Genomic DNA, 19,493 nt, shown 5'->3' with positions numbered 1-19,493 from the left:
GATCTTGCAGCTCAGAGAAGCAGCATTCTTGATGGGCAGCTGCAGTATGGGCATCCTATCTGACTAGGATGTTCTTTCTCCCAAACAAGGACTGAATTCTACATTTAGACGGTGACTGTTGAGTTCCTTCTTTGGAGCATAATGTAGCATTCTACTAGGTAACAGAACTTCTTTTTTTTCTTTTCCCTTCATGTGCTTCAAACCTGCTCGAACCACCCAGGGCTCTTTGAAGTCAAAGGAAGCTCTGAACCCACGGAAACTCTGATGTCTGGGGCAGACACTCCCAAGATAAATGAGACAAACAGAAAGGAATGTTAGGAGAAAAAGAGGTTGAGCCCTTTGAATATCTTACACCATCTTGATGTCCCAGTGGTTGGGAGAATATTGTACACAGATCAGCAAGTCATGACGGGTGGAAAAGGACAGAGTAAATATACAATAAGAAGAGGTTGATACAGTTGAACTCTATCTTGACCAGGAAATGAAAATTCATACATCAATGCAACAATTATTCTGTTCTGATTGGAGATGCCAACTTTGAGTCAGGAAACTAAGGGTCAGAAGGCATAAAAACCAAACCCTGGACTTTTCACTTGTTTCGGTTTTCTCATCCTGATAGCATATTGGAAAGATAAGTTTTGTTTAGATTTTTGCCTTTAAAGATCCCCAGTTCCAGGAATATTAACATTTAGAGTTACAGTGCATTCTTCTATGGTACATACAAACTAACCAAAATCAAATTATACATTAAATTGCTATCCACTGGTCTCGAATGCCTCTACCCAACGACTGCCTAATTCTGTGAAATCTCTGCCTTGCTTCCATGCAAAGTGAGAACATGCAAAGGCTGAGATGAATCACTTATAACTCACAAACATACAGACGCTGCTTCTTTTTTTTTTTTTTTATTGATCTATTCATGCCCAGAAGGAAAGAATCACAGGATATAATTTGTTTTCATTCAGAGTATTTTATCAAGCCAGAATAGGATACAAGAGTCATGCATTTATAACTAAAACATTGTAAACTGTCTAACATATTTGTTAAATTTACTTGCAAATATTAAGTGTTTAAATCACTCTCAACGCAGACATACTTCACACATACCAGGCATAACTTACTGGCGCAAATGTGTTTACACAGCTGTAAAATCCCCAAATTAACTATCAATCAGGAAAAGTAAAAATATTGCTATGAGAACAGGAATGTGAGATTTCAGCTGCTCGAAGAAAATTACAAAGGGATTCCTGTGACATGACTTTAGATGGCATCAAGTTTGTCACTGATTTTTTTTTTACATAATTCTGTTTTAACATCTCCCTAAACATAATAGTTTCACGAATTCAGCAAAGCTACTGACCAACTCATCTATCTTCACCACTATTGTCCCCAGATTTCAAAATGCTAAGGTAGAAAATAATTACACATACACATGCACACACACAAGCAGACTTAATATTGTATCATACAGGTTATTTATACTCAATTTGAAAGCTTCCTTTTTTTTTTCCATGGGAAATATTCAATGGAAACTTAACTACCTGGGTTTTATCAAATCTATTCTTATTTAAATTTAGATTTAATAATAACAAAATGCTGTACAATCTCATATAACATCTATTTCTATTTATTAACAAAAATGGATGGAAAACCATGAGTCTTTAGAAAACTATATTTATGAACAATAATAGCTATGAAGATATTAGCCATTTGGGTTCTCACCTTTTGAAAAGTTTCTCATGAAATGTAAGAAAGAAAAACTAGCCTTCTTTGCATTTTTCATATAGTAAGGCATATGCTATTTTGATTTAAGCTGCATATTGTTAGAGGTAAGTTGTGAAATATATAAAATCTGCCAAGGACACAGAAGGCAATTCAGTCAAGAATAATTGTGTCAACTTCCAACTCAGATTAAATTTGATTTTTTGAGCATTGAAAGTGAGGTCACAAAGGGTATTTTTAAATCTATGCTTGTTCAATTGCCACAGTTGAGTTTTTATACTAAAATATATTTATCCTAATCAGAATAAATTTGAGCTTTATATTTGATTAAACAAATGGCTTAGAGTCAAGGAAGTATCTCAGGTCTAATGAAACCCCCTGTGGTTTTACTTACTTTGAAAGGAAAATTTTCTTTGTTTCTTTTTACACCTTATAGTATTAACATAAAAATGATATAATTTCAAATAAATGTTTCAGAGGAAAACACCTATCAAAATCTTGACCTGTAACTATTCTCAATATTACATACTATCATGGAGATTGGGGTAAATATACACATACTGGCAGAGAGTAGCTATCATGCTAACTATGAACATTTACAAAGCACTTATTTTTGTTTCTTCTAGTTTCTTCTAGTCAATCTAAAATTCTCATCAGGTCTCAACTCTTTCACAATAAGGAGGAGGAATAACATTTCTTTAGAGCCTTTTTTGTGCAATGCTTTCTAAAGGCATACATACATCATAATTAATCTTATTTCACAGAGAAGGAAGCCAAGGTTCAGACATGTCCACTTAGTGAATAACAAAACTGGAACCCAAGCAAAATGTGCTCAATGTCAAAGCTTTTAAATGATAAGCTAACGTTTTGAGGTCTGTGTTACATTTGACAGTCTTAAAATTATAATTCTATTTGGGGATCTTAGCTTCTGTTTTAAAAAGCAAAAGCTTACAAAACAAACAAAACCAGAAAACTATGCACTAGCCTTAATGGAGCTGTTTATTCTATGTTACTGGGAAGGACTCAAGATCTTAACATTGAGGCAATGGGCTCTCTTTCTTCAACAATAAGCAATCCAAATAGAGGTTCCAGGATCTATGCAACAGTAAGATTATGCTCTCGAAAGAATCTGAGCACAGCACTTTTTTTTCGTCTGTTAATTTTTTTAGGGTGAACTTTCTATACAAATTGTCCTCCGAATAGGCATGATGTTTTCTCATTGGTAAGGTGAAGTCGAGGCCAGTCACCTTACAATGGAAACTGCAGCCGAAGAGTATTTGTTTCCTAACAGTCCTAACGTTAAGTTTGACATGGAGCGTTTTCAGAAACATCTCCTCATGTCTATGCTACCATAGGGAACCACCATGAGAGAGCACTAGACTTGGAAAGAGGATGCCTACATCCTGTTCTTGCTTGGTCACTTACCAGCTGGCTGATCTTGCCCAAATCACTCAGTCTGCATCTATCCAATAGAGAAGAAAAGAACTGAATGCAGTGGTTCCCAAACTGTGCTGCCCAGTGGAATCGGCCGCAGAGCTTTTTAGAAATCCCACTCCCCAGGCTGTTCCCCATAGGGGTTAGACCAGAATGTTCAGGCATGTTCAGGAGCCAGTGCTCAGGAGTTTTTAAAGATCTTCAGGAGATCCCAATGCGCAGCAAGGCTTGGGAGCCACTCAATTGATTCATACTTTCATAGAGCTGCTTTTATGACAAAAAACAAAAAATGGAGGAGCTTTGTATATTATATAGCACTTTACAGAGTGATATAAAACGCTATCCCCAAACTAGGCACAGTGCTACAAAAAATAATAATAATAATAAAAATGCATTGTTTTAGGGAGCTTGCTCTTTTTTCAGATTTTAGTTTAGTAATCATTAAGAAACTATACGCAAATAATCAGTTTTACTTTTTTGCAGAAAGCTTAACAGTTGTTTTTTTATTTTTATTTTTAGCTGTCTTCAACATTATTTTAACTTTATTTTTTGCTTAACTCTTTCCCTTCTCTGCTAAAAATTAAGAAAAGTGTCATCTGTCTTGTTTCCTTCAAAAAATATCAAACACTACACTTTTATTATGTGTTTATAATAACCACAAAAGAACATTAGAACTAATGTGCAGAAAAGAAATCTGAACAGTCAGAGGAAAATAATTTTTCCAAAGTTACTTCATTCAATTCTACTGCTTGTTTAAAACAAACAAAAAATTATGCACGCCAGATATTTTGTTCCAACATTCTGCCATAACGACTGATTTGGAAACAAAGACCTTTTCAGTAAATCTTTCTTGCCCAGATTTTGCTTATTGCCTGATGACATAAATTATTTCTCTGCTAAATTTTTCATCGATAGATCAGATTCGACCAGTTTACACACAGTACTTGTTTTGTATTAATACCAACAATTTCCATAACCTTCCATTCAATTAGACTTACCAAAAGGATTGTGTAATTTAAGTAATTAGAGTTACTGCCTATTAACCTAATTAACACTGCCTAACTGAAAAGCACCCTCTGTGTTCTGTTGTTATTAGAGACATTAACATGTCCATTCACAACAAAATTCTCACATGAAACTCCATTCATAAGCAGCTACAAAGCGGATCCACTTCCTGACAGATTTTTGCCTTGGGATCTTTTACCTTTGTGGGCTTGTTAGCCTCCATGCTCTCTTTGAATTTCTCCTGCACAGTTTCTGCAAGTTGGCAGAGCAGGGCACCATTGTCCAATTTCTCCATGAAAGTTTCCGCTGTTATCTCCTTCCCTGCAAAGGCAAAAAGCAGCATTATATAAGCATTCCCCGACGCAAACGTGAAACGCACGCCAACGTATCTGATGCAGTTTTTATGACCGACATTTCTATTCCAGCCGAGTTACATATCTGAGATAGGAACTCACTGGAAAGGAGTTTCTTTGGAATTTTATGGTTTTTTTGGTTGCAAGAATCTCAACATTTATGTCTTCATAATAGAGTTTCAAGTGCATAAAAATTTTATTTCACATTAAAAGTGGCAAAATGATATCACGGGTGAAAGAGTCCCACCACTTAGCAATCAAGAGAAATAAAAACCAACCAATGAAACTCAAAGAGCCAGCTTTACCAATAATTATACAATTTGGCCTCTGAGAGTCATTCCACTCTCATCCTCAGTAGCCCACTCAATTACTGTGGCCTGCAGAGCAAGGGCACGAAGCAGAGCTGGTATTTCATGTTACATATGCATCTTTGATTACAAGAACGCCACAGCTTTCTTTCCTTTAATTTGAAAGAGAGCCATGCTATATCAAAAATCAACCACCATTGGCAACTTTAATAGCTTGGCAAAGCACAAAGTCACATCTCTAAATTCTATTGAATTTGTTTTCCAGATTAAGATGATACAGGTAAAACCAACGCAAGTAACAAAGTCTCTGTAAGAAAACACCACCTCTCCAACCATTCACCCTCCTACCACAGTCCTTGACCTGTGGAATCACCAGGTTCAGGTCTCTGCTTTTTGCTCACTCCTCACAACCATTCTCACAGCTTCAATGACTGCCCTCAGGAACATGATTCAAAGTCGTTCATCTCTGACATTTAACTGGTTAAGGGTTATTTCTCATCTTCTTTCTTTTCCTGAGGAAGATTCACCTGAGCTAACATCCATTGCCAATCTTCCACTTTTTGTATGTGAGCCACCACCACAGCATGGCCACTGACAGACGAGTGGTGTAGGTCCACGCCTGGGAACAAACCCAGGCTGCTGAAACGGATCACCCCCAAATTAACCACTAGACCAGCAGGGCTGGCCCTTTCTTCTTTCGTACATGTCCCAAAGCAGATTTTCTTTCTTTTTTTTTTCTTTCATTTTGTTAAAAACTTTTTTTGTGATATAATTCACATACTTTACAATTCACCCATTTAAAGTGTATAATTCAATGGCTTTTAGTATATTCAGAGTTGTGTAATCATCACTACAACAATTTTAGAACATTTTTATCACTCCCAAAAGAAGCCTTGCACCCTTTAATTATCACTGATTTCTTCATTCTGTGGCCCTATAAAAGCACTAACTTTTTTCTTATATGCTCCCCAAACTCAACTCTCCCAAAATTCTCTCCTTTTCCTAGTTCTGTAATTCTCTAAGTTTCAGAATATTTTATTTTCCTGCCTTAATTTCCTGTAACTTATTAGTCACGAGTCCTGCAGATTCATGCTTCCTTCTGTTCCTGGTACCATCATCTTAATAAAAATTTTCATGGTCTAACACTTAAACCTCTAGAAACAAGAACAGTGGCTACTCCTGTATCCTCAACTTCCCTCTCCAAAACATATCATACTCATTGCTAAAACTACTATTGCTAGACAACACCCTCACTGGGTCATTCTTCATCTTTATTGCATAGTCCCTAATCTTTTACTCTACCTAGAAGATGAAATACATCCCCTCTAACCCAATCTCCAAAGGCCTCTCTGTATGTCTCTACTCCGCCTTTCTACTCTAACATCGTAGACCCTGCTCCTTGCTCTGCACCCTGCCTTCACAGTTCCTCTAGCAGGCCTGCCCATCTCTACTGTCCTGGCTTTGTTCCTGGCACGGCCCCTGCCCGCAGTGTCCTCCTACCTTCTATCTGCCTGGCCAAGTTCTATCTTTCCTTTAATTAGAAATCCAGAAAGAGACCCTCCCCATGTACATTGATCTCTTTTCTTTTTTTTTTCCTCCCCACAGCCCCAGTACATAGTTGTCTATCCTAGTTGTAAGTCATTCTAGTTCTTCTATGTGGGATGCCACCACAGCATGGCTGATGAGTGGTGCATAGATCTGTGCCCAGGATCCAAACCAGCAAACCCCAGGCCACTGAAGCGGAGCGTGCAAACATAACCACTCGGCCACAGGGCCGGCCCCTGATCTCTTTTCTATCAGTCATACTCACGAGTACCACTCACTCTGGCACTTATCAAACTTTTTCTATGGCTAGTAACATGTTTGTATAAAGTTCTTATGTTCCTTAACACACTATAAACCTCTTGAGGCATATCTGTGTGTGTGTGTGTTCCTACAGAGGTAAGCATAATGTTACTCACACAGTAGGCACCTAATGAATGTGTTCAGTAAGCACATGAATTAACAAATGAAGAAATAGAATGCTGGCAAACTTTGAGAAAATGTCAGGTATTATTTTTATGAAGAGTAGTTAAGTTAAAGGAAATAAAAAGGAAGTATTTTAAAGTTTTATACTGAGACTTTCATAGGATTAACTTTTATCTTAAGAAAAATGTATGCAGCTCAATTCCATGAACACTTAAAATAAATACAACACAACCAGAACAACAGATAAACTACTGACTTACGTTCAACTCGCAATAACTGATAGATTTGGATTTCGAGAAACATCGGTTTGAAATGATTTTTTTTTTCAGTTTGGGGGGAAGGGCAGGTGGAGAAGGAAAGAGAATTACAGTTTTTTTTTTTTTTTTAATGTTCTTTTTTCCCCACTGGATAGTTCACATTTTAGCCCCCGGTTAGCATAATGACTTCTGCAGGTGGCAAACATCAGTAGCTCTAAGTACTTACCATGACGGAGCCTACACAGAAATACTATTATTTCCAAATTGTATGCAGCTCCACTCAATGCAGGAATGAAAGTAATAGTCTCAAGATACAAAAAGCCAGCACAACAGAATTAATATTATGCATTCACCCTATTGGCCTTCATTTTCTAACAATAATAAGAAAGCTATTTTGCACACAAGTCTGAAAAATAAATGTTACAAATACTTTCAGAATTACCAATTAAATTTCAAGGTAAAGCAGGTAAACTTTGAATTGTTGAATGACTCCTCTTTAAATTACGTATAAGATTTTCTAAATTTGGAAAAGGTTTTTAGATGTCCTTATTTCATTAAGCTCCATGGCAATTTAAAGATTCTATTTCTAATGTTAAGTGACAAGATGATTGCAATAAATTTAAAGGAACTCGTAAATTTTAAAAAGAAAAATGGCTTTCGTTAAAAAGTCATTAGCAATTTACCAAAAGGTATGATTTTTTCCTTTTATGCATTATACCTGAAAAATTTTAGTTATCCTGCTTTTCATGAATACTTGAAGAATTTTACATTGAACATCTGTATCTAATGAAAAATATATTAGGTGTCAGCTTTCAATTCTGTATATTTTATAGCTCCAAAAGGTGGGATTTTTTTCTTTTTTTTGGCTAAAACAGACACTATTACATACTTTATAGTTGAAATATACTGACTCGAATGAAGGAAAAATGCAAGGCGAGAAGTTTTTTTAAAAAAACCTTCATATATAACATATTTTCCATCCAAAGATTAAGAATCATAAAATATACATTTTAAATGTACTGTATAACTGTAAGAAATCAGTTATAATCTTTGCATGGGATGATATATTATCTCACTCTTTGGTGCATTAATATTGCCAAAAGTACTAAAAAAACAGAATACAAATTCTGAATTTTATGTCATGAATTTAACCATAACAAATCCATCAGAAGAGGCTGTGAAGCATTAATTACAATTTCTCAAGCAAACATTACACAAAGTCAAACATCTCTGTTAGGCAGACCAGATCTGCTTTAATCTAAATTGTGTAGCTGGTTTGAGACATTAGGTTATAAATACTAGGAACAGTAGGATTCCTGCACCACAAATTCATTACTTCCTGAACCCCATCTTTCCATGCTGTCGGTAAATTTAGAAAAAGAAAGGGCCATGATTAGCTACACAGTATGCGTTCCAAAACCCCCCATGGATGCCTGAAACCACAGAGAGTACCAAACCCTACAATATACTGTGTTTTTTCCTACACATACACACGTATGATGAAGTTTAATTCATAAATTAGCCACAGTAAGAGATGAACAACAGTAACTAATAATAAAGTTGGCTTTGGGGCTATTATTAAGTAAAGTAAGGGTTACTTGAACACAAGTCCCGCAGTACCTGGACATGGATCTGATAATAGAGACAGCTACTAAGTGACTGACGGGAAAGTGCCATACAGCATGGACACGCTGGACAAAGGAGTCACGTCCCGGGCGGAACAGAGCCTGAGAGTACAAGATTTCATCAGATCAGCGCACACAATTAATGAACTGTTTACTTCTGGGATTGTCTATTGAATATTTTTGAACCTCAGTTCATTGTGGGTAACTGAAACAGGGGAAAGCAAAACCATGGATAAGGGGTTACTACTATACAGACATGCATCGCTTAACAACAGGGATCCATCCTGAGAAATGCATCATTAGGTGATTTCATCATTGTGCAAACATCTTACAGCATACTTACACAAACTAGATGATGGTATAGCTTACTACATGCCTAGGCTCTATGCTATTAATCTTATGGGACCACCATTGTATATGTGCTCTGTCATTAACCAAAATGTCATTGTGTGGCACATGTAATTAAATCATCTTGGAATACTGACCCACACTGGGTTGTAAAGATTATTGACTTGAAGGTTAATATAAAATTGCCAAGTCTAGAAGTAATATCTTTACTTGCTGGGTCCATAATTATGGACTTTGATCTTCATGCCATCAATTCAGTCACGACTGACAGTTTGCCAGTAGACAAAGATCAGAAGGTTTGGTTAAATATTGTGGTTAGTCACTTCCTCTTACGATATTAGGGCACAAGGATATGAAATAAACATCTACCCAAAATCTTTCGTCAGATAACTAAGATCAAAATGCATGCTTGAACACACCAGTGTACTCCTCCCATACCATAATTTCCATACAGATTAAGTATCAATCTTTAAAGTATTTCAGACTGGAGCCAACTCGAAAAAAGAACCCCCTTTATGTTGTGTTTGGCTAAGGAAGAATATTTTCCTCCTAGTAAGTTAGCAGTACTAAACTCAGGTTCCTAATATGACAACATCTAATAATGATATTTAACATTTGAGTTCTTACTATATGCCAGTCACTTTACATACACTCATGTTCTTAATCTCCTCACAAAACTGTTAAGCAGGTGCTCCCATTACATCCGTTTTACAGATGATGAAACTGAGGTATTTAGATCAAGTAACTTGCCTAAGGTCACACAGTGGATCTGGCTCTTTAACCCACAAGTCTAGGTTTAGAGTCTATGCTCTTGGTCAGTATGTTTGGCTACTTAGATAAATATTTGCTGAATACACAAATGACTATTTTCCTACAACAATGCATTCTCCCTAATGCACTTGACTTTTTCTCCATAGGAAGTCCACAGAATTTTTCTCTGTAGAAACTCCTTCAGAAAAAAAAAACAAAACAGCTTGGGGCTGAAGACAGTGGTGCTGAGAAAGGAATAGCATCCACCCTGTAGGTGGGAGGATAACTGAGAATGTCATTCCGTCATGCTCTGACACGTGGCCTGATTCACTGCAGAAGAAAACTCCACTTCTCAAGCTCAGTATACTTCTCTAATTAGAGAACTCAAAGCAACTCATCTTCTATTTGACTCAAATTAGTCAATGTTTTGAGACTGAAATTTGAAGGCTGTAAGATGGGAAATGATTCATTATATGGAGAAACCCAAGATCGGCGCCTGCTCCACAGTGATTCAAAGTATTTACCCGAATTTATAGCAAGAAAAGACAAAGCTGGTTCTGTTGGAAAAGTTGGGTAAAAAATTAGGCAGCAACTGCTCTGAAGTCTCAACTTGTGAACATGAACTTGATTCCTTAAACTTTTTTTTTTTTGGAGGAAGATTAGCCCTGAGCTAACATCTGCTGCCAATCCTCCTGTTTTTGCTGAGGAAGACTGGCTCTGAGCTAACATCCGTGCCCATTTTCCTCCACTTTATATGTGGGACGCCTGCCACAGCATGGCTTGCCAAGTGGTGCCACGTCCACACCCGAGATTGGAACCGGTGAACCCTGGGCCACCAAAGCAGAACATGCGAACTTAACAGCTGCACCACCGGGCCGGCCCCTATCCCTTAAACTTTTGAACTAGCATAAGAAGACACTTTTCCTAAGAAATCTTTATTGACCACATCAAGAATATGAGAACTCAGCGGGCTAAGTATCTGATAAAAGGGCTTTAAGAAAAAAGAAAAGAAAGCTGTTCCAAACTCATTAGACACAAGTTGCATTTGACAGCAGCAACTCCAATAAATAGGTGCTGAACTTATTAATGCTGAAAATAGGCTATTTTTAGAAATAGCTGAAAAAAATGAAACATAACATATTGATCATCTTAAGCATATAATAACTTAATTTTTTATGTGATATAAGAGGGTCAAAGAAAGAGAAAATCACCAGAACATCAACTGTTAAAATGAATTTCTAAATATAAGTAAAATCAATGCAGCATAACGTGATTTGTAACATATCTTAATGTTTATTCCAAGTCCCTGCATATATCCAAACATATATGCCTACATCCCAAAGATCTACAATCTTTAAGAATACTGTTAATTTCTTTAATGCTTAACAAGTAAAATCTTTTCTCCAAAACTAAACTCCCATGTGATTCATATAGTATTATTAAACAAATACTAATTGAAGATAAAGGTAGACCATCATTTCAAAATGATTAAAGAAACACAAGTGAAATAAACAGTTTGAAAACATTTATGTTAGTATATTCATTTCAAAGCTAAGCCAACAACAAGCTTCAATAGTCCATCCACAATCATGAAATTCATAGAATGTGCCTCATCTATCTGAATGACGGATGGTTGCTATAATCTGAGACTGTTAATTTAATAATATGCTGTTTATTCAGTGGCAATTAAGACAATTTTTCCCCCAAGATTTATTTGTATAATCATTTGATGTTCAAATGTGTCCTAAAAACATAGTTAAGTAACAAACAGGCAATAGCTAGTTCATGAACAAAAATAACAAGACAGAAGGCCTAAAATAAAGATGAAGTGTATATATTTAATGAAGAGCAGGGGACAATAGCTAAAAAAATATTTTATAAAGAATGAAGGGATCCTCAGGATTCATTTGTTGTCTTTTCTGAATGTTAGTGATAAAACTGTTCCATGTATGAGCTGTTAGAAAACATACTTGGACTATAAAGACTACTTGAAATAAGATAAGTAAATATTTCCAAAGATATGTGAGTAGTCAATAAAAATTGCACGATGATCCTCTCATGAATCAGACTGGTATGCTACCCCGTAAATAAATCCCAGCTACCACACTATTTATTCATCTTAACAAATTAACTTATCACAAGATAGCTGACAATTTATATTCTACTATATATACTTTAGTTAGTCTAAAAATTTGCTATTGCTGCTTTAATTCTATGCCTAGGAATCTAAAGTGGTATTTATTATTGTTACTGAATAAGTATGCAGTAATTGAAAATTACAGTATTATACCTACAAATGTGGCATAAATGTAAATATTGGTCTATGAACCAATGAAATAATTTTCTTCTCTATCAATTTTTATCCACCAAAAAATCTGACTATGAATTGAGTGTTCTTTAAGAAACTACATCTTTCAAATGACATTTTATATGTAGGACCAGAAATATCTGAATTTAGAATATCATTAATACTCCTTTTTTTGTGTGTACGAGGAAGGTTGGCCCTGAACTAAGATCTATGGCCAATCTTCCTCTTTTTGCTTGAGGAAGATTGTCAATGAGCTAAGATCCATGCCAATATTCCTCTGCTTTATGTGGGATGCCACCACAGCATGGTTTGATGAGCGGTGCTAGGTCCATACCCAATCTGAACTGGTGAACCCCGGACCGCCAAAGTGGAACGCATGAACTTAACCACTATGCCACCAGGTCAGCCCCCTATTAACACTCCTTTTGGAAGGCATAAAAGGGAAAAAGTCACATTTTAGATAAGTATTACCAGAAAGAAGTAGAAAATCTTTCCACAAGTAAGATCCACATCACAATGGCAAAATCTAATTGAAAGCCTTAATTTAGTATGTTAATTTCTACCTCATCAAAAAATTCAGATATTTATATGGAGACAGGATCAACTTTGAAACTACTTTCAAGATAGCTGTAACTTCCAAGTAGTTAAAAAACAAGAACTGACAGAGAGACACATAATACAAATTTACAAACATTCCTGAGGTAACAAAATAGCCAGAAATAAATAATTTCAGAATTTAATGACTCCATTTCCAAAATACGTGAATACTAAATGTATCTGCTATGTGTAATAAAAATATCTTCTAACATAGCCATACATTTTTCCTCCCCTTCTTACTATCACCATTCTAGTACAAAATGTACTTTCTTCCCTCCAAATGGTTTACCACTTTAAATAATCTCAAGATTTGGTCTACTTTCCAAGTTACCATGAGGATATTCACTTGAAGTCTATTATCTGTCCACATATGAATTTAAGTCAACTCAAGGTGGTACTTTACTGTATCTTGAGATTCTTTTAAGATTCCTTTTCAGAGGAAATTTCAGAAGCCATCAGTTGCATTCATATTACGAGCTCCTGACATTAAAAAATACGTCTTCTTATTCTTTAAAAGAAAGATTATTCATTTATGTAAATTGTTTTCTCCTTGTTTATGCACATTGATGATCTCAAACTGGGTCTCAAGAGATGGATTTCTTGGAAACTTAGACTTTCAGAACTGGAAAGGACATTAGAGATCATCTACTCCAACCCCTTCATTTTATGGTTGAGGACACCGAGCCCAGAAAAGATAGCTGAGTTACTTTGGGCAAGTTTCCTACCGAGTGGCAGAGCCAGAACCCAAAGCCAGGTCTCCTGACGCCCAGTTAGGAGCCAGGTATCCTGACTTTTGGTCCAAGGATCTTTCCATTACAAACACACTGACTCTCTATTCTTTGAGGCTGTCTCGGGCTGCTCACACTGATCAAGCTGCTTTGTAAAGGATCACATTCACCAAATAAAATACCTTTGATGACAAATCATGGGACCTTGGAACATGCCCGTATAATCCAGCTATACTCTAATTAATCACAGTCTTCCCCTGCTTAGAACATCTCAATGGCTCCTCATCAATCATATAATAAGTTAGAAGCTCCTTTACATGAGCTTCAAAGCAGTATATGATCCAGCCCAACAAATCTCATGAAACTCTCCCCCTCTTGATTCTGTGCTGTTGATATCAGCCTTCGTTCAGTTCTTCCAATGTAGCGACCTCCTTCCTATCTCAGCACACACCATTCCCTCCACCCAGGTTCTTCTCCCATGCTTTGTCTGGCCAGCTATTAATTATTCTTCAGTGCTCAGTTTAAATATAAGACTCTTCAAAGAGGATTTCCACAAGTCCTCTGATCCTTTGTCCCATTCCCACCTCCTCGTTTTTACATTCTTATTGCAAACTATATCTTTTAGTGTTTATAACAAGTCCAATTAATGAATTATTTATTCAATTATTTATTTAATGTTTCTTTTTCAATCTACCCTGAGCTCCATAAGAAGAGGCACTCTGTCTATTCTTAATCACCACTCCATCCTCCAGGACCTAGCCGACCGAGTCTGGAATACAATCATCACAATAGCTAGGATTCACTATAGCCAGTTGATTACTGTGTGCCAGACCGTTTTCTAAAGGCGATGACCTCATTCAAAATCTCCAACAATCCTATGACGTTAGTATGAGTATTATACTTATTCTACAGATGGCGAAACGGAGGCATGGTGCATTAAGACACTTGCCCAGTATCACAGATACAACATATATATACAAGGTAGACATTACTATTATCACCACTGTATTACAGATGAGGAAACTGAGACACAGAGAGGTTAAATAACTTGCCCAAGATCATATTGCTGTTAAGTGGCAGATCTGGGGTTCAAACAAGGCAGTCTGTTTCAAGTCTGTGTTCTTAACTTCTCTACTGCCGTACTTGTGAGCGCCCATATCTGAAGACAGCTCAAAGTTAATAACAAATTACTAATGTAACAATCATTAGCAAACCCCAGAAGGACAAAAAAGAAGGAAACACATCTGTGTAGGCTAAACTGACTCCCTTTATGTGACGAAGACAAAGCTGCTCTTTTGCATGGATGAATTACTAAAAGGGGGGACCCCCTTCCTTCTCATGGACACAGCTCCACGGTGTGGTGAAGGGGCTTCTGGGGCGTGCCTCCTACATTTCTGCCCTTAGCCTTCAGCCGGGCACCCTTGTGAAGGGTACAACCTGCACACCCATAGGCGGTAGCCCTGGTTAGACTCTGTAGAGTTGTCAAAATAGTGTGCACACAGTGAGGAAAAAGGAATAACAAAAGTTAGGAAAAAAAAAAAGACAAAAGCAATGCAAAAATCCAGAGCCATAGTGAGCAAAAGGAAAATGCTGCTAAAATGTGAAAAAACCCTGCCAAACCTCGCTAAAACTTTGCTAAAATTTCAGATGGACAGGGTGCTTCTCACGAAGCTCTCCAGTTTCATCAGCTATAAAGTGAAGACAACACTTCCCCTGAAAGATTCTTTAAATAACAAAGAAATGTTGGTGAAACCCCTTCTGCAAATGATAAAGCACCAGATAAATTTGATGTTTACTGAGTATTCAAATCTTATATCCTATAAACTCTCTAAGGGTCCTTGCCTTGGGTCTTAAAATCAATTTTATTCTCTGAAAAACTATTGGAGGAAATAGTGTTGCTATATGTGATGATCCCTTAAATGTGTGATTCCATTTTGCACATGGTTGGAATTTTATCCTATGACTATGCCAGCACAATAGAAACAAAAAAAGAGACAGCCTCAGCAGGAGAAAGCATTTTTCTCGAAGACAATCCTTTTGGAAGAGTACTTAAAAACAAAAGTGAAATGAAAAGAAAAATTTAGTTCAAGGTTGGGTGACTCTAGTAAGCTCATTTGGACAAAGGAGAGGTGTTTTTGTTCTGCAGCTGGGTACTCAGCAGTTTTAGAAGCCATGCTATGAAAGTAGGGTGGAGAAGTTTGGTTTTAGAAGTCAGATTTCACAGACTGTGGCCTGGGTGTAATGTCAAAAGAATAGGCCAAATTGGTCAGTTGCACGAAAGAAAAGCAAAAAATAAATCAGATCAGCATATAGATGAAATAAGCAATGTGACCACAAATTTCCACATTTCAATGCGTGATATTGGAATTACTAAGCACAGTTAATGTGAGAGACATTGGGAAATTCATTTAGATTTTCCACATGCTTCAGGTTTCCCAGATGCAAAATCCAAATAATGAAAGTCTTTCTTTCCAAGGGCTGTCACATGCTTAGGTGAAGGACACCACATGAGGGGGAAAAGAAACAAACCTGTTATCTTTGCTCACAAAATGAGATCTTATAACCTTACCTAATAGATTGGTTAACCACAAGGCCAGATCTTCTTTCATCGGTAGCAAATTAGCTTCATGTCTGCTGGCCAGCCACTGGCTATACTGATGCATATCAGAGAGGCCAGGTCCACTGCGTACCTTTGGGCTCAGAGCAGTGCACATTATTTATCCACTTGTAGTATCTGTTTGGGAAACAAAAGAACAATTGCGTTTTATATACAGACTTCTCTTGTTAAAATCTTGCTGCCAATGACACAGTAAGGAACCGGATCCATGGACATTTTGATGACAGGTCAAGTTATTAATTATTAAACCCCATGAAACACTATTTGCTTCATCTGTACCAGTCCTATCACTTTTGACCAACCACATGTAGGACACAGCAGCAATCAAAGGTCAAAGAGAAAAATCAAACAGGAAGCTCTAGGCTTACTTGGAAAAAGGCAGCTTCTAAGGCAAGAAATTCCACTTATTCAAAAGCAATGAAACATGGTTGATTAAAATTTTAGTATCCAAATTGTAAACTCCCATTGTTTAGGTTAATTTTTGAAACCAAAGATTTCCACAGAATTTTAGGACTAAGTGCTAGCAATGACAGTATTTGCACAGTTCATTGTAAACATACGGTCTCTACTCTTAAAACCATCACTGATAAGATGAAGCCGGGCACTTGGTTCTTTGCAGATAGCTAAGCAATCACAGACTCACAATTTAGAGAACTGAGTGGGAGACCGGAGGAGGTGCTTTCAAGGACCCCCTCCTACACTTCTCTCACTTCACAGTTAACGCAGACAAAACCCAGAGAGGGTAAGAGACTTCACCCAGATCTGACAGCGAGAACATGGTGGAGTCAGGCTGGAGCTGGGGTCTTCAGACTCTAAGACCATTACTCTTTCCAGAACAGATTTTACAGAGCGGATTCATCAAGAACCCATATTAGAACCCAAGAATTACACCCTAATTCTAATAAATACTGCCACAGGTTCTTCTTCTGTCTTACTTTGCGTCCTCCCACTTTGTGTTTTACGGACCAGGTTTTGTTTACAATCATCTTTAGAGTAATTAAATTACCTTACATCTACAAAATAAGAGATGATTTCATTAACCTAATCACCTTATGAATAGCACAATATGAAAATGTAGAAAACATGTTTGAACACATACTCGGCCTTCAAGGTAGCGCTTTCGTACGCAGGATTTATTGGACCTAAGACTACACAAGTAATATTGAAGCAGCTAAGATTACAAAATCCTAAGTTTACCAATGTGTAGGAGTCCCTTCTGCATACAAATAGTGCATATGAAATAATGAAATGCATTACGACTGAATGAAAATGAAAATAAAAATATTTGCAATTGGCAAGAAGTAATGTTTATATGATATAATGAGGTTTTCAGCTATATTCCAATATGTATGGTATTTTAAACTTACCAAGATAAGTTATATATGTGCTTGTTGGTTTTATTCTTTGAAATTTTACATAGCATTCCTTTCTAGTTAATCTCAAACTCTAATTCTAATTAAAAAGCACGGGCAATTTCATTTCCAAAGCAATTATGCTTTGGAGTAATTTTTTTCCAAAAAGTTACCATCAATTTTCTTTGAAAACATTTTTAATAACGCTCTATATATCTAATTATCTAAAGTCAATCAGCACAAATGTGAAATATTTTTAACACACCTTGTCACGTTACTAAATTGTCACTATAGGAACCAGAACATCACAATTATCTATCCTTTCGCTGTTAATCATGACATTATTCACATAAAGTCCTATTCATCCAAAACCTGGGAGTAAATGCCAGAAACCTAAAACATTTTTGCCCTAGTTCTTTTAAAAATTTCCCGTCGCAGGGAAACAAAACATCGGCCTGTAGCTGGTTAGGATTCCTATAGGCTAGCCAGCCTCAGAAAGAAACATTTAAGTAATAATACATTACAGCACATGATTCATACATTTAAATAACTAATTGAAATCTTAAAAGGGTTACCTCTAAAATGCCCCTCTTCTCAAGACACAATCTCTCCACTACTTTCCTGAAAGTGAGAAGTGGTAGTTCAGTAACTTTACCTACATCCTATTATGTGCTCTGCAACTTCCACTTAAGCATCAGAGTCCTATTTTGCTCTGTAAAAGCAAGAAGACACCTCAGATTCTTAAGCTCATTGTCCAGCAAAGAATTCATTCCGGGATAGTTTACAGTAAGCCTAATGGCATGTAACAGTTTCAATGAGCCAGAGGGACACAAGCCTTCCCCTCGATACTTTGGAACAGTGAAGTTTTTATTTTCCTTGACAGTGGCACATTTATTTCTCATGTAGTCTGTCCTGTATTTTGCCAGAAATGTAATTCAAACTATATCTTCTAATATTAACGGATGATCATTAAGTGAAAACAAGAATAATTAAGCAATTTTTGTTATGCTGCTTTGTATATAATTAAAATTATATACAAAGGGAAAAAGAAAAACAAGAATAGAGTTATATTTTCCCAGGAGGCAAAAGTGGGAGAAAGCAAGCTTAGTGGGTAATTAGGATGTAAGAGGAGTTAAACATATGCCAAATATATAGACACCTACAGTCACTGCCACGCGTAGGGATGCCTCTGTTTAAGTCCGTTTTGAAATAAAATAGGATTTCAATCCAAATTCTCCTGATTCTTTTTTCATATTTCAAATCACCATCAAACTCAGCATGACTCTATGGTTTAGCTGAAAGTCACTACATAGAGGTCTTGGATTTAGATATGGCGGAGACACGACTAGGAAACCTGGACATCAACCCAGCTAGCAGGATCAAAATTTGGAGGGTGGAAGAATTATCCCATGGTGAAGTAGATTCCAATCGAAATGATTAAATTGGGGTGAATCAAGATCAAATAAATTTATATTACCCAGATAAAAAGATGACTACAAGATTGTAACCTTTTTATAATCTTCAACAAATGTTTAGTCAATCTTCACGAGTTGAATTAGAACACAAAGAACAAACTATAATAAAAAGATCATTTCTGATCTTTTGAATTCATTCAAAAGTTTTCAAAAAGCACAAGAGATGCCAAGGGGTAGCTTTTAAAGATGGGAACGAAATGATTAATGATCCACTAGAGTTGAAGAAAAAAGTTAAGTTTGAGAGAAAGAAAAAAGTTTTCTGTCTAATATATCTGAACACTGAAAGAGGTTACTATTAAAATTCATATACTCTAAATGTTTAAAAAGCTTGACAAGTAACTTTGGTGAGTACCAAGCAAAGCCAATGGCTTTGGAAAGAGGAGTAAGGAATTCAATGCTTCTATGACTCCTCTCAACCACGGCTTCTCCAAGCTTTGTGGGTCTCTCTAAAAATGGATCACTCAGCCCTCAGGATTTGGAATTCAGAAAAATAAAACTTAAAGCAAAAAACACACAGAAACTTAATATAGAATTCTTTAAAGAATGTGTGTGTATCTCTTTTTCTTTCTTTCCATGGTAGAAGCGATTCTGGAATAACCATTATGAATATGATGAGACTTGAACTAGCCCAGAGGAAGAAGAAAAA

General features: G+C 36.5%; 1 protein-coding gene across 11 annotated transcripts in view; it reads right to left on the bottom strand.

The window, feature by feature from the left end:
- The window catches only part of GAS2 (growth arrest specific 2), a 127,302-nt gene that overhangs the window by 103,072 nt on the left and 4,737 nt on the right, over positions 1–19,493 (bottom strand). For all 11 annotated transcript variants that reach the window (XM_070273444.1, XM_023646178.2, XM_023646177.2 and 8 more), the window contains 2 exons: positions 15,973–16,137; positions 4,361–4,482 (listed from right to left, as the gene is read on the bottom strand). In XM_070273444.1, the coding sequence (XP_070129545.1) occupies positions 4,361–4,482; positions 15,973–16,117 (267 nt within the window). In that variant the 5' untranslated portion in view covers positions 16,118–16,137. The remainder of the gene's footprint in view (positions 1–4,360; positions 4,483–15,972; positions 16,138–19,493) is intronic.

Source organism: Equus caballus, chromosome 7 (assembly GCF_041296265.1).
Source record: "Equus caballus isolate H_3958 breed thoroughbred chromosome 7, TB-T2T, whole genome shotgun sequence".
Taxonomy (NCBI): domain Eukaryota; kingdom Metazoa; phylum Chordata; class Mammalia; order Perissodactyla; family Equidae; genus Equus; species Equus caballus.
This window is presented reverse-complemented; position numbering and strand designations above follow the sequence as displayed.